The sequence below is a fragment of the Armigeres subalbatus genome, chromosome 1 (genome assembly GCF_024139115.2).
Source record: "Armigeres subalbatus isolate Guangzhou_Male chromosome 1, GZ_Asu_2, whole genome shotgun sequence".
NCBI lineage: Eukaryota > Metazoa > Arthropoda > Insecta > Diptera > Culicidae > Armigeres > Armigeres subalbatus.
Genome location: NC_085139.1, coordinates 251,731,206 through 251,748,006, shown reverse-complemented (window position 1 = coordinate 251,748,006; position 16,801 = coordinate 251,731,206). Strand labels below are relative to the sequence as shown.

Sequence of the window (16,801 nt, the reverse complement as noted above, 5' to 3'; positions counted from 1 at the left end):
TACCGATTTGAGTTCGATTTTGATCCTGATTTGAGTCTGATCTTGATTCTGATTTGGGTTTGATTTTAATTCCGATTTGAGTTCGATTTTGATTCCGATTTGAGTTTGATTTTGATTCCGATTTTAGTTTGATTTTGATTCCGATTTGAGTTTGATTTTGATTCCGATTTGAGTTTGATTTTGATTACGATTTGAGTTTGATTACGATTCCGATTTGGGTTTGATTATAAATCCGATTCCAATTTGATTTTGATTCCGATTTGAGTTTGATTTTGATTCCGGTTTGGATTTTATTTTAAATCCAATTTGAGTGTGATTTTGATACCAATTTGAAATCGATTTTGATTCCGATTTGGGTTTGATTTAAAATCCGATTTGAGTTTGATTTTGATTTCAATTTGAGTTTGATTTTGATGCCGCTTTTACTTAGATTTTGATTCCGATTTGGATTTCATTTTGATCACTATTTGAGTTTGATTTTGATTCCGATCTAAGTTTGATTTTGATTTGGGTTTGATTTTGATTCCGATCTGAGTTCGATTTTGATTCCGATTTGGGTTTGATTTTGATTTCGATTTGAGTTTAAGTTTGATTCCGATCTGAGTTTGATTTTGATTTCGATTTGAGTTTGATTTCGATTTGAATTTGATTTTGATTCCGATTTGGGTTTGATTTTAAATCCGATTCAAATTTGATTTTGATTCCGATTTGAGTTTGATTTTGATTCCAATTTGAGTTTTATTTTGATTCCGATTTGAAATCGATTTTTATTCCAATGTGGGTTTGATTTAAAATCCGATTTGGGTTTGATTTTGATTCCGATATGAGTTTGATTCTGATTTTGATTTGAGTTTGATTTTGATCCCGATTTGAGTTTGATTTTGATTTGATTTGAGTTTGATTTAAAATCCGATTTAAGTTTGATTTTGATTCCGATTTGAGTTCGATTTTGATTTCGATTTCAGTGATTTTGATTTGATTTTGATTTGATTTTGATTTGATTTTGATTTGATTATGATTTGATTTTGATTTGATTTTGATTTGATTTTGATTTGATTTTGATTTGATTTTGATTTGATTTTGATTTGATTTTGATTTGATTATGATTTGATTTTGATTTGATTTTGATTTGATTTTGATTTGATTTTGATTTGATTTTGATTTGATTTTGATTTGATTTTGATTTGATTTTGATTTGATTTTGATTTGATTTTGATTTGATTTTGATTTGATTTGATTTGATTTTGATTTGATTTTGATTTGATTTTGATTTGATTTTGATTTGATTTTGATTTGATTTTGATTTGATTTTGATTTGATTTTGATTTGATTTTGATTTGATTTTGATTTGATTTTGATTTGATTTTGATTTGATTTTGATTTGATTTTGATTTGATTTTGATTTGATTTTGATTTGATTTTGATTTGATTTTGATTTGATTTTGATTTGATTTTGATTTGATTTTGATTTGATTTTGATTTGATTTTGATTTGATTTTGATTTGATTTTGATTTGATTTTGATTTGATTTTGATTTGATTTGATTTTGATTTGATTTTGATTTGATTTTGATTTGATTTTGATTTGATTTTGATTTGATTTTGATTTGATTTTGATTTGATTTGGATTTGATTTTGATTTGATTTTGATTTGATTTTGATTTGATTTTGATTTGATTTTGATTTGATTTTGATTTGATTTTGATTTGATTTTGATTTGATTTTGATTTGATTTTGATTTGATTTTGATTTGATTTTGATTTGATTTTGATTTGATTTTGATTTGATTTTGATTTGATTTTGATTTGATTTTGATTTGATTTTGATTTGATTTTGATTTGATTTTGATTTGATTTTGATTTGATTTTGATTTGATTTTGATTTGATTTTGATTTGATTTTGATTTGATTTTGATTTGATTTTGATTTGATTTTGATTTGATTTTGATTTGATTTTGATTTGATTTTGATTTGATTTTGATTTGATTTTGATTTGATTTTGATTTGATTTTGATTTGATTTTGATTTGATTTTGATTTGATTTTGATTTGATTTTGTTTTGATTTTGATTTGATTTTGATTTGATTTTGATTTGATTTTGATTTGATTTTGATTTGATTTTGATTTGATTTTGATTTGATTTTGATTTGATTTTGATTTGATTTGATTTTGATTTGATTTTGATTTGATTTTGATTTGATTTTGATTTGATTTTGATTTGATTTTGATTTGATTTTGATTTGATTTTGATTTGATTTTGATTTGATTTTGATTTGATTTTGATTTGATTTTGATTTGATTTTGATTTGATTTTGATTTGATTTTGATTTGATTTTGATTTGATTTTGATTTGATTTTGATTTGATTTTGATTTGATTTTGATTTGATTTTGATTTGATTTTGATTTGATTTTGATTTGATTTTGATTTGATTTTGATTTGATTTTGATTTGATTTTGATTTGATTTTGATTTGATTTTGATTTGATTTTGATTTGATTTTGATTTGATTTTGATTTGATTTTGATTTGATTTTGATTTGATTTTTGATTTGATTTTGATTTGATTTTGATTTGATTTTGATTTGATTTTGATTTGATTTTGATTTGATTTTGATTTGATTTTGATTTGATTTTGATTTGATTTTGATTTGATTTTGATTTGATTTTGATTTGATTTTGATTTGATTTTGATTTGATTTTGATTTGATTTTGATTTGATTTTGATTTGATTTTGATTTGATTTTGATTTGATTTTGATTTGATTTTGATTTGATTTTGATTTGATTTTGATTTTGATTTGATTTTGATTTGATTTTGATTTGATTTTGATTTGATTTTGATTTGATTTTGATTTGATTTTGATTTGATTTTGATTTGATTTTGATTTGATTTTGATTTGATTTTGATTTGATTTTGATTTGATTTTGATTTGATTTTGATTTGATTTTGATTTGATTTTGATTTGATTTTGATTTGATTTTGATTTGATTTTGATTTGATTTTGATTTGATTTTGATTTGATTTTGATTTGATTTTGATTTGATTTTGATTTGATTTTGATTTGATTTTGATTTGATTTTGATTTGATTTTGATTTGATTTTGATTTGATTTTGATTTGATTTTGATTTGATTTTGATTTGATTTTGATTTGATTTTGATTTGATTTTGATTTGATTTTGATTTGATTTTGATTTGATTTTGATTTGATTTTGATTTGATTTTGATTTGATTTTGATTTGATTTGATTTGGTTTTGATTTGATTTTGATTTGATTTTGATTTGATTTTGATTTGATTTTGGATTGGATTTTGATTTGATTTTGATTTTGATTTGATTTTGATTTGACTTGATTTGATTTTGATTTGATTTTGATTTGATTTTGATTTGATTTTGATTTGATTTTGATTTGATTTGATTTTGATTTGATTTTGATTTGATTTTGATTTGATTTTGATTTGATTTTGATTTGATTTTGATTTGATTTTGATTTGATTTGATTTGATTTTGATTTGATTTTGATTTGATTTTGATTTGATTTTGATTTGATTTTGATTTGATTTTGATTTGATTTTGATTTGATTTTGATTTGATTTTGATTTGATTTTGATTTGATTTTGATTTGATTTTGATTTGATTTTGATTTGATTTTGATTTGATTTTGATTTGATTTTGATTTGATTTTGATTTGATTTTGATTTGATTTTGATTTGATTTTGATTTGATTTTGATTTGATTTTGATTTGATTTTGATTTGATTTGGATTTGATTTTGATTTGATTTTGATTTGATTTTGATTTGATTTGACTGATTTTGATTTGATTTTGATTTGATTTTGATTTGATTTGATTTGATTTGATTTGATTTGATTTGATTTGATTTGATTTGATTTGATTTGATTTGATTTGATTTGATTTGATTTGATTTGATTTGATTTGATTTGATTTGATTTGATTTGATTTGATTTGATTTGATTTGATTTGATTTGATTTGATTTGATTTGATTTTGATTTGATTGGATTTTGATTTGAATTTGATTTGAATTTGATTTGATTTTGATTTGATTTTGATTTGATTTTGATTTGATTTTGATTTGATTTTGATTTGATTTTGATTTGATTTTGATTTGATTTTGATTTGATTTTGATTTGATTTTGATTTGATTTTGATTTGATTTTGATTTGATTTTGATTTGATTTTGATTTGATTTTGATTTGATTTTGATTTGATTTTGATTTGATTTTGATTTGATTTTGATGTGATGTTGATTTGATTTGGATTGGATTTTGATTTGATTTTGATTTGATTTTGATTTGATTTTGATTGGATTTTGATTTGATTTTGATTTGATTTTGATTTGATTTTGATTTGATTTTGATTTGATTTTGATTTGATTTTGATTTGATTTTGATTTGATTTTGATTTGATTTTGATTTGATTTTGATTTGATTTTAATTTTTTTTTAATTTGATTTTGATTTGATTTTGATTTGATTTGATTCTATTCAATGAATCTATTTGGATTAGGGTTTAAATTGATTCAGATTTGATTTTGAATTGATTTCGGTTCGATTTCGATTCAATTGTGGATTTGAATTGGATTTGGATTAAGATTCGGTTTTGATTAAATTCGGATTTATTTTTGGGTTGGATTTGGAATGGATTCAGATTATATTTTGATTGGATTTAGATTCGGACTTAAATCGGATGACAATTGAATTGAATTTTTATTCGATTTGCATTTCTTTTTGTTTTGATATGAATTAAATTTGGATTCGGTTCAGATTGTATTCTAAATGGATTTTGGTTGTATTTGAAATAGATTTTGAATTGCTTTGGATTCGATCGGATTTGAATTGGATTTGGTTAGGATTTTGAATCGATTTGGGTGGGATATCAATCTGGGGTTGGATTTGGATTGAAGTTATGATTTAAATTTTATATGACTTGAGTTCAGTTTGGATTTTGATTTTAGTAGGTATGGATTAGCATTTTACTTCGATTTTATTGGAATTTAAGTCAAAATGATTGTTCATATTTGACTTCTGTATTTTGATTTAGAACAGGCTTGGGAACAACCTTCAAGTATTGTCTGTTGTCCCAATGGGATGAAGTTATTAGAAACAAGTTCGCACTTACACTTGCAGGTCGGTGGCCTTCCGCTCCAGACTCCCGTGTCCTGACAGAGCCGCTGCCCGTCCCCGATCAACGAGTGACCCACCGGGCACCGATAGCTGATGGCCGCCCCGATGGTGAAGTTTTTGCCCACAATCGTCGTGTTGACCAGCGCCTCCGGTGACCCGCAGCTCAGCGGCTTATGCTGGCAGATAAAGTTCAGATAGTCCAGATTGCAGCCGACATCGTTCCACAGCCAGCTGCGGCCCCCATCCAGCACGACACAGTTCTGCTCGCCGTTGTAGTTGTTGGGCTGGTCTTTGCCCCAGGTCGGCTTCAGCACCGTATCGCCTGCAATGCAAACACACAACAGATAGAGCGCGTTGTTAGTGCGGATGAAGATGATTAGATAAGCGCCCTCTGGAAATGGTGCCAGTCATAGTTCGAACGGGTGGCGAACCCCTCGCGTAGGCAAATTCACAACCATTTAGCATGAAATATGTGGAAGCACAATCGCCAGCGCCGCCGGCCCCATAGAATTGTATCTCATTGGCGGTTGCCGCTCGTGATATGTGGATGCATCTCGAAGGCAGCAGCATCTCCATCCGCACATCTTAACTAGTTGGGAGGCTGGGAAAAGTTCCCACCATTGTTTTTCGATCCGACCGACCGACCGCCCTCGAAAGCGAAAACAGAGATGAGCCCAAAAATATAACTCATCATAAATGCGAATGCGGAGCCGGCAGTTGCATTCATGCGTGGATGCATCATCATCATCATCATGCCTGCATGCATCGCAAATTGTTTGCAAATTGATTTCCCACATTCGGAGTAGAGAGATTCGAACTCCCGTAAAAAAAATAAAAATAACGGCACTTGGCCCCAGGGCGATGCTGCTGTAACTGCGTGCACTTACCGTTCACCCACTTCCAGGTACGAATCGTAATGCCGGGCTCCTTCTGCGCTCCGATCCACACCAGCTGCGTCCGCAGGTCCGTCTTACGTCGCTCCAGTTCGGAAATGATGTAATCCGTGGTGGCTCCGCGCATGTCGTGGATTAGATCTCCCCCTGAAATGATGGGCAAGACTTTAGTTGTTTCAGTATTTGAGTGCTACCCTAGGGCTAGGAAATTTTTGTATGGGATTTCATCAGATTTATTTTGGTCATACGAAAAGAGGTGGTACCACCGTTTAAAACCTTCCACGCCGCCGATGTAATTTCGCACGTCGTGTCGGTTCAAGATGTCTACATTATTCAACAGCGTATTATCAAATCCGGATAATTTTATAAAATGTGTAAATTAAAAAAAAAATCTCTAAAACAGTAAACCTCCGGAACAGTTGAAATGCTATTTTCTATATGTCAGTCGCTACTGAACCGATGTAGTCAATTCATGGACACACAAATTTGCCCGTCCTTCCTGATTTGTCTAAAATGTTGAGACCTCCTATCGAACCATAAACTTTTCTGGACCTCAAAACATCTGAAAAAGTACCAACGCATGTTGGTGCGCCCATTCAACAAACCAGTAGACGGCCGGAACGAAAAGTCCTCCATTGGTGTTCGTACCTTTCTTGACCTCGTCAACCAGGCTCAATCCGCCGCTGCACTATCAGGAAAGGTCCGAGTTCCGACGGACTTACCAATTTTCCCGATAAACCAGCTTTTTTCGGTAGCCGAACTGTCTTTCGCCTTTCCCAGGAATAAGAGGGGTTGGGATAGGGTATCCTATGACCAAGAATACTCACCCACCGGTCAAAATCCTGTTTCTTGATTTATTCATCCTAACCTAATCTTTCCGGACGAATAGCGAATACCAACATCTCCCCTCGAAATGGTTCCAAATACCGGCCATTCTTCGAGGTCTTCGAGAAGTTGACCAATCGCCGACTATGCGAAAAGCTTGAAGCAGAAGGACGGCATTCGGCAGCACATCTTCGGCCCTGGTTATGGAACGGGCTCCAATGTCGCTATTCTAGGAGACGTTCTCCGTTACGCCTTCGAGCAAGGTAAACACACGGATCTACTATCCCTCGAAACCTCGAAGCGGTTTAATCGTATACGGACACCTCTAGCTCTTACACGACGTAGCAAATGAGGGTTTCCGGGCAATATTCCGGCCTTTGTCTGGAACATTTGTGTGGTTATGTGAAAATTTCGAATTGTTTTTTGAAGTCAAATGTCTTAGAAATGCATGAAACGTCGAGATCTGGTGTTACTTAAAAATTATTTTTGAAAGAATTTACTTTTTAGGATTTGAATTTAATTGCTGAGATATTCATGACAATAGTACTGAAACATCGCTACCGGACTTCCTCCTGGAGTCCTTCCGGGACATCCTCCAAGAATTCTTCCGGAGCTTCCTTCAAGAATCCTTCTGGAATTTCCTTCAGGAATCCCTTCGATGCTTTCTCCAGAAATCGCTCCAGGACTTCCTCCAGAAATCCCTCCGAGATTTACTCCAGAAAACCTACCAGGACTTCTTCAAGAAATCCTTCCGGGACTTGCTCCAGGAATTCATCAAGGAGTTTCTCTAGGAATTCCTCTGGAAATTTCTCCCGCAAGGATTCCTGGAGAAATTCCCGGTTTCCTGGGGGATTTCATAGAAGCGTTCCCTGGAAGAATTCGTGGAGAAGTTTCCGGAAGAATCCGAAACAATCGCTAGTAGAATTAGTAAATTAATGATGGCATTAATTTTTCTAGGAATTTCCTTCGAAAGTTCTTTCCGGAATATTTTCAGAGTTTTTTTTAGGAATTTCCATACGAAATTTATACGTAAATTCTTTCGAAAATCGCTCGGAATTTTCTGGAAATGGATTTTCTCATGAACTCGCATTTTTTTGCGATTTCCTCTGGAAATACCTCCATTCTGAGGAATCCCTTTGGGGCTTCCTTCAGAAATCGTTCCGGGCCTTCCTCCAGGAATCCCTTCGGGAGTTTCTCTAGGAATTATTCCGGAGATTCCTCCAAAAAAATCCTCCAGAAATTCCTCCGCAGATTCCTCCAAGAATTCCTTCATAGGTTCCTCCAGGAATTCCTCTGGAGATTCCTGAAAGGATTCCTGTAGGAATTACCATAGGGATTCCTGACGAAGGTCCCGTATGGATTCCTGGAGGTAATCTCGGAAGGACTCCTGGAAAGGGTTCTAGAGGAATTCCTGGAGTAAGTCTAGGAGGGGTTCCTGCCGTGAAGTGCAAGGGAACTCTAGTATTTGTTGTTCTTTGTGATGGGGTTCCCTTGCTCCGGCCAACAGAAGTGCCGCATGAATTCCTGGAGGAAGTCTCGGAGGTATTCTTGCAACAAGTCCCGGAGGGATTCCTGGAGGAAGTCCCGGAGTGATTCCTAGAGTATGTCCCAAAGGGATTCCTAGAGGAAGTGACGGAGGCATTCCTGGAGGAAGTCCCGAAAAGATTCCTGGAAGGAGTTCCGAAGAGATTTTTGGAAGAAGTCCCGGGGGATTTGGAAGGAGTCCCATAGGGGTTTTTGGAAGTAGTTCAGGAGGGATTCCTGGAGGAAGTCCTTGAGGAATTCCCGAAGGAAGTCCTGAAGGGATTCCTAGGAGAAGTCCTGGAGGTATTTCTGGAGCAAGTCTTGAAGGGATTCTTGGAGGAAATGCCGCAGGGATTTCTGGAAGAAGTCCCGCAGGGATTCCCGGAAGAAGTCCCGCAGGGATTTTTAGAAGAAGTCCCGCAGGGATTTTCAGAAGAATTTCTGGAAAAAGTGCAGCAGGGATTCCTGGAAGAAATGCCGCAGGGATTCCTGTAGGGATTCTTGGAGGTAGTCCCGCAGGGATTCTTGAAAGAAGTCCCATAGGGACACTTGAAGAAAGTCCTGAAGGGATTCCTGGAAGAAGTGTCGCAGGAATTTCTGGTGGAAATCCCGGATGGATTCGTGGAGGACGTCCCGCAGAGATTTCTGGAGGAAGTAACGGAGGGATTCTCGGAGGAAATCCCGCAGTGCCGCACGAGCTCCTAGAAGAAGTCTCGGAGGGATTCTTGTGTGTAGCCTCACAGGGATTCTTGGAGAAATTCCAGCAGGGATTCCTGGCAGAAGTCCCGGAAGGATTTCTAGCGAAAGACCCGCAGGGATTCCTGGCGAAAGTCCTGGAAGGCTGGGTACTCTGGGTATCGCGTAGGAATACCTGGGGGAAGTCTGGAAAGGATGCCGGGGGAAAGTCCTGGAGGAAGACTCACAGAAGTCCCTGAGAGAGTCTGGGAGAATTCCTGGAGGAAGTTCCGGAGGGATGCTTGGCGTAAGTCCCGGAGGGATTTCTGGCGTAAGTCCCGAAGGGATTTCTAGCGGAAGTCCCGCAGGGATTGCTGGCGGAAGTCCTGGAGGGAGTTCTGACGGAAGTTCCGGAGGGATTTCTGGGGGATGTCCGGGCGGGATTCCTTGACGAAGTCTGGGCGGGATTCCTTGCGAAAGTCCCTGTTGGAATTCCTAGCGGAAGTCCGGAAGGAATTCCTGGTGGAAGTGAAGGAGGGATGCTCGGAGGCAATCCCTGTCCCTGAGGGATTCCTGGAAGAACTGCCACAGGGAATTCTGACGGAAGTCCCGGAGGGATTCCTGGTGGATTTCCCGGAGGGATTCCTGGAGGATGTCCTGAATGGATTTCTGGAGGAAGTCACGGAGGGATTCCTGGAGGAAGTCACGGTCATTTTGGAAAGTTTTGTGAGAAATCATGTTCATGCTGCGAAGTCCTGCAGAGATTCCTGGAGAAAGTCACGGGGGGATTCCTGGAAAAAGTCCCGGAGCGATTCCTGGAGCAAGTCCTTGAGGGATTCCTGAAGGAGGTGCCGTAGAGATTCTTGGAGGAAGTGCCACAGGAATTCTTGGAAGAAGTCCCGCAGGGATTCCTGGAGGAAGTGCCGCAGGGATTCTTAGGGGAAGTCCTGGAGGGATTCCTTGAGAAAGTCTCGAAGAGGTTCGTAGAGGAGGGATTTGTGAAGGAAATCTAGGCGGAATTCCTGGAAGAAGTCCCGGAGGCATTCCTGGAGTAAATCCCGGAGGGATTCCTGGAAAAAGCCCCGTAGAGGTTCTTGGAGGTGGTCCCGGAGAGATTCCTAGGGGAAGTCCTGGAGAAGGTCTCGGAGCGATTCTTGGAGGAAGTCGCGTAGTTTTACCGACTAATCCGAACCAATTGAATTTAATTAAGCCCACGTTATGGGAGTCAAGTGGCCTTAGATAGTCAGATTTGATGGATAGGAGCTTTGTAATGATGTAATTAAATTTTCCGTGTAAAATCCATTTCTACGTCTGCGATAGGAATGAGTAGGTGTCACATTTTAAAACAGTTCCGACAGTTCCGGGAATAAGGAAGAGAAGGTGGAGAGAAGACAGAGAGAGAGAGAGAAGAGAAGGAGGAGAGAGTGAAGAAGGAAGAAAAGGAGTGAGCTGACGGGATGCAATAGAAAAGGGCAGAAAGTGTCTGATCCTCGAAGGGGGTACGTTGTCCGATCCTCGATTCGGACGAAAAAAAAAGGAAGCAACCCGAGTTTAAAGCCGTAAAGTAAATCGTCATCTAAAAAATCGATTAGTGAAGTAATTTCGTTGCTATAATTCACGGAAAACTGTGTGAAAGTGCTCCGGTTGTGCAGAAAAAAAAAAGAAAGGAAAGATTGCTGTGAAATGGATATCATCCAGAACGTTTCTCGAACTCTCGACTTCAGGAAGATCGGCGAGCTTAGCACCGGTGTGGTCAGTGAGTAACGCCATCGTTGAAGGGTTCGGTTCCGGCGGTGAGGGTGACGGTGAGGACCGAGGGCATGCCCCGCTGGCCGCCGCTCAACATCCAATGGGTCACCACCCCGTCTGCGGGTGCTAAGAAGTCGACAAATGTTTAACAACCACTCCGAAAGACAACATCCATCCCCGAACGAAGACCCTGTGGGCGAACCGTCATTGTACCCGGAAGAGCTGATTGTCCTCAATGATTCCCGAGTCAGTTGAGATCAGAAAGCCCAGGTCCAGATCAGAAAGCCGATTGAGGATCAGGGTTGTGAAGCAGACCCTTGGGAAAGTAACGTATTTGTACCTCTCCTTCTCTCTCGTTATGCACGTGCACGGCCGCAATGATTCTTTTTTCAGTTCCGTTGGGTAAGGTAAGTGTGTCCACCCGAAGCAAGCAGCTGCCGGCCCTGAGAATTCCATAATAGGAGGTGAGCTAGTTAGGGGCCTGCGGACGTCCACTGCTCAGGCGTAGCGACCTCGCTGGCAGTATCAGTAGGGGATCTTGAAGGTAGTGCCGGAGGGATTCCCGGAGTGAGTCTGTGAGGGATTCCTGACGGAGCTCCCGTAGAGATTCCTGGAGGAAGTCCTGAAGGGATTCCTAGAAGAAGTCCTGGATGAATTTCTGGAGCAAGTCGTGGAGGTATTCCTGGAAGAAGTACCGCAGGGATTCCTGGGGGAAGTGCCACAGATAGTACTGGAAGAAGTCCCGGAGGGATTCCTGGAGGAACTTGTAGGATTCTTGGAAGAAGTCCCGCAGGGATTATAGGAGAAGGTTACGGAGGGATTCCTGGAGGAAGTGCCGCAGGGATTCCACCAGGAAGTCCTTCCTGAAGGAGGTCCGTAGAGATTCCTGGAGGAAGTCATGATGGGATTCCTAGAAAAAGTCCTGGAGGGATTCTTGGAGTAAGTCCTGGAGGGATTCCTGGATGAAGCGCATCAGGTATTGCTGGAAGAAATCCCGCAGGGATTTGTAGAGGAAGTCCCGGAGGGATTCCTGGAGGAACTCCTGGACTAGGTGTTGCAGGGATTTTTGGAAGAAGTCCCGCAGGGATTCCAGGAGGAAATCACGGAGGGATTCCTGGAAGATTTTCTGCAAGGATTTCTGGAGTAAGTCCAACAGGGATTCCTATAGGAAGTCGAGAAGGGATTCTTAGGGGAAGTCCTGGAGGGATTCGTAGAGGAAGCCCCGGAGGAATTTGTGAAGGAAGTGTCGGCTGGATTTGTGGAGGAAGACCCGGCGGGATTCGTAGAGGAAGTCCTGCAGAGATTTGTGAAGGAAGTACCAGCGGGATCCCTGGAAGAAGTCCCGGCGGGATTCCTGGAGTAAATACCGGAGGGATTCCTGCAGGAAGTCCATGAGGGATTCCTGGACAAAGTCCATGAGGGATTCCTGGAGGAAGCTTCGTAGAGGTTTTTGGAGGTACTCCTGGTTCCTGGAGCAATTCCTGGAGGGATTTCTGAAGGAGGTCCCGTAGAGATTCCTGGAGGAAGTCTTAATCCTGGATGAAGTGCCGCAGGGATATATGGAGGAAGTCTCGAAGGGATTCGTTGAGGAATTCCCGGAGGGATCTGAGAGCAAGTACCGTGTTGCATGGAGGAAGTCCTTGAGGGATTCCTGAAGGAGGTACCGTAGAGATTCCTGGAGAAAGTCCTGATGGGAATCCTAGATGAAGTCCTGGAGGGATTTCTGGAGCAAGTTCTGGAGGGCTTCCTGGATGAAGTTCCTGGAAAAAGTTCCGCAGGGACTTCTGGAGGAAATCCCGGAGGGATTCGTGGAGGAAGTCCCACAAGGATTCCTTGAGAAAATCCCTGAGGGATTCTTGGAGGAAGTCCCGGAGGGATTCCTGAAGGAACCCCTGGAATAGGTGTCGCAGGGATTCTTGGAAGAAGTCACGGAAGCATTCCCGGAGAAAGTCATTTTGAAAAGTTTTGTGAGAAATCATGGTTTTGAGCTATACGAAAAATGTTGACTGTCTAAATTTTCAAGAATTTTTTTTGTTCTTAATTTCCAATTCAAAGAACCATCATGATGGAAAATAAGTGAGCTACTCTAATGAAATATTATATCTAGCATGATTTTTGAAAACGTCGTGTGTCCAAATGAGAGGCTCCTTTGCATTACGCTCTCTTTCACTAATATCTAGACTAGATTTGCATTTATTGCTATATTTCCACTTCAGCACGCATGAGCATGAGCATGAGCATTATGACCATTATGAGCATTATTATTCATAGTTGCTACTCCGTGATTGACTGAACTTGCGAAATTGTACAGAGAACACAATGAATGGGGCTTGGGATTAGCTACCCATTCTCAATGTACACGTTTCGGGAGGCCACGTCCTTACGGTCATATAGGAATAGAAGGATTGTTAGTCCGACTCTCGTTGCTACTAGAGACCGAGTATACCTCTGCATCTCCACGATTGTCTTGGGATAGGATATCGTTTTAGTTACAAAGGATAATTTATCTGGATTCACTTTGGTAAGCGATGCAATCTATGGGATGGGAAATAACACTAATACGAGTTAAAAGTTAAAACATGCACGCCCAGTGGCATATGAAAACTGAGGAGATTCGCGTTTTGGACGACCGCACGGAAGCGCAGCACTCTGTACTCACTTGCTCGATGGCTACAGCAAACTATTGAAGAACGCGCTTTTTTCGACCGCGCACGACATGCGCATGAGCCACCGAACACAAGATAGATATTTTATTTCTTTCCCGACGACTAAAACACGCACTGCACTTACTTGTTCGATGGCTACTCTTATTACCGGCCGCGCAATGCAGAACACAATATTTCGGCCGACCACGCGATCGTTCTGCTGTCCGAAACAAGAGACATCACGCACAGAACTCCGTTTCTGCCAAACGACTATTTTGAACAAATTACATGTTCGGTCAAACGACGACTCGGCCGAACGACATTTTCAGACATACGTCCATTTCGGGCAAAAGGCTTTCAGCCTAATGGTTTATTCGGCCAAATGACGTTTTGCCAGAAAACCGTCGGGTTTGTGGCTACCGGGTTCGTTCAAACATTTGATTGCAACGAAACATTCTTTCAATACTTTCGGTCGTATCAGATGTGTTTCAGCCTAATGGCTTATTATGGCCAAACATTTTTCGGGTATGTGGCATCCGGTCAAATGGCTTCCATTCAACCGGCCTTTCCCTGCTTAAAAATTAGATATCAGCGATAAGTTTTCTAGATTTCAATGGAAAGGGCAGTAAAGGGCAAAATAACGACATACGATTTTCAGAGCGTCATCCAGCGGCACACATTTTTTGTTAATTTTCAACGGATTCAACGGCAAACAGTTTTCAATTTGACAGTAGGTCTATGATCATTGATCACACATGGGCAGCTTTTTTATCCTTACATAGAAATTAAATTAGAAATGTAATCGATACCCACCAATATCAGGACCCAATACCACTTACCGTGTTTTTGACAAACCTGCCTCGCCTTGTCGAAGCTCTCGCCCCTCGTGATGTGAAATTCGTAGCAAGTCTTCGCGAACGTCGTCAGGATCGTATCGGCATTCAGATTCGGCGCCGCGCATCGATCCGGCGAGAACTCATCGTTCGAAAACACTTCCACCTCGCACAGGCTCAAGCTGCTCTCGACGCCCACCAGCTGCACCGTGACATACTGACCGATCAACGGCCTGGCACAGGTGAAACTTTTTGTCGTCCCCTCGTCCATAGTGCCCGGGTACCACGCGCACAGTGGATTCCGCTGCAGGTCCGAACTGCTGTTTCCCACCCGAATCTCCAGATCCTGCAGCGGTTGGTGCCCGCAGCAGCCCCTAGTGGTGATCCTCACCACTCGAACCGCCTCCGGAGTGAGCAAATCAACGCGCCACCAAGGCGATGCCTCCTTCTGCGTTTCCGAGCACTCCTGCCCGTCCGGGTTCTGATTGCCCGGCTGGCCGTCGTTGGCAAATCCAGCCGGACCGGAACGCGTTGCAGACGATTGGTTCACTGGCTTTCGGTACGCCACGTTAGTTCCTGCAATGAGCGAAGAAAAAAAAAGAGAGAAAAAAAACCATAAACAACTACGCAATTAACCAATTGATTAGATTTGCCATGGCGGCGCGGTGCGCGTAATTTACGCCGTCCCAAACTTGCACCAATTATTACGTTATAAGACTCTCGCTATCTTGCTGCGCGGTGCGGAGGTAAAGAAAGAAGTAGCGTAATCGAATGCAAATTGCCTAATGCCTTCGTAATTGAGATCCAAAAAAAACAACAACGGAAGCGAAATTCATTAGGTTTCGCTTTTCGATCGAGGAAACCCCCGATCCAGAGCTTTATAGACTTTAGTGAATTGAAGATCGCGCACGCGAGCTGCGGCACGGCGAGAACTTGCGATAGCTCAAGAACAATGAAGCACAGAAGAAACGCGAGATTTAATTAGAATTCAGCAGCTGACCCCAATCTTGGCTTGGCTTGGAATAATAACCACGGACGGACGAAATGGTGATCAGTCTGTTGTGGATCGTGCACCACCAATAGGTTGCCGTTGACTGCTACGTCGCGCAATTTGGTTACGATCTTGTGCACGCTTACCGATTTGCGATTTGAAGAAGTTCATTCGAAACAATGGGTCTATTTGGTGTCCGATTTAGGGTCGTCGGTGTAGATGGTGGCGAAATTTTGATTTTATGTTCGCTTTTTGGGTCGCTAATTGGTTGGGTGTGGAATTGGCTGACCATGGAGGCTAGTGTTACAGCTGGAAGATGTTTTAAAAGAAGGATCAATAGACACATGGTTTGACTCAATAATTTTCTGCTTAATTTCAAACTAAGAAAAGATGCCTTTTCCAAAAAACCTTCATTTTTGAACCTAGTGATACTGACATTATCTCAATTTGCTGATCTGGTCTTCTTCTTTTTCAAAGGCTCTGCAGTCCAACTGAAACTTGGCTTGCTTTCAACTTAGTGTTCCATTAGAATTTTCGCAGTAACTATTCAAAAGCTTTTCTATGTTTGCCATGAATAATCTTATGTGGCAAGTTCAATGGATAAACTATGCTCATGGAGCGACACCGAAAACACACCCGACCGTGAACTTGCCATCTACGCCAACTGGAGTGCAGGGCTGGTAGAAAAGATGTTTTAGTTACTAGATAAAGATTGTCGCTGTCGTCGCTGTCCGGAACATCTTTTGCTGGCGAGGATAGGGGAGCTAAATGTCAAAGAAGGAAAATCCATACGATTTGACAGGTATGTACCACACATGTTTCGGACAGCAGAACAAAGGGAACCGAAGCGACAATCTTTATCTAGTAACTAAAATATCTTTTGCTGGTAGCGACCAATGCCACTCAAAATAGTGACTTTAGTGACCAAAGCTGACGAAAAAAGGGACCAAATAGTGACTTTCAGTTGCAGAAAAAGTGACCAAATAGTGACTTTTAGTTTCAGTTGCAAGTTTGATGAGACGAATTCAAGTGTTTTTGGGTCGAAGGAGAATGTTTTTTCGTAATTTCTGGCGGATAACATCTTTCACTTACCACTCTCTCATAACGAATCCAGAAGAGAAACGAAAATCGTGCAAGCTAACTTTTATCTACTCAGTTACTAAGCAAAATTGTATTGGCCTTTTTTTATCCCACAGAAAGTTTACTAAATATCAGTCAAACGCAGGATTACTCAAAATTATGAGTAGTCCTGCTAGCAAATGTTTATTTATTTATTTATTTATTCACATAATCTTTATAATCGCTTAAAAACCACTTAACAGTTTTCAAAGCTTACGCGCCACTGGAAGTGAACGAAACAAGGTTATCACAACGCTCGACTTCCTGCTTATAATGCAGGACCATCGGGCTCGACTTTAGATTAAAAAGTTATCAAAAGCTAACAAATCTAACAAAATCTAAAAAATCTTTTACATTTATGCCGTTTAAAATGTATAAATCACAGAGAAACAGACGTCTCACTTAGAA

The 16,801-nt window shown here is 39.7% G+C and overlaps 1 protein-coding gene across 1 annotated transcript in view; it reads right to left on the bottom strand.

Annotated features, from left to right (window-relative positions):
- LOC134206625 (sushi, von Willebrand factor type A, EGF and pentraxin domain-containing protein 1) overlaps nucleotides 1–16,801 on the bottom strand; it is a 201,907-nt gene that overhangs the window by 11,155 nt on the left and 173,951 nt on the right. Inside the window, exons 3-5 of the mRNA XM_062682354.1 lie at nucleotides 14,290–14,859; nucleotides 6,027–6,179; nucleotides 5,135–5,461 (exon numbers count right to left, since the gene is read on the bottom strand). Of these exons, the coding sequence (XP_062538338.1) occupies nucleotides 5,135–5,461; nucleotides 6,027–6,179; nucleotides 14,290–14,859 (1,050 nt within the window). The remainder of the gene's footprint in view (nucleotides 1–5,134; nucleotides 5,462–6,026; nucleotides 6,180–14,289; nucleotides 14,860–16,801) is intronic.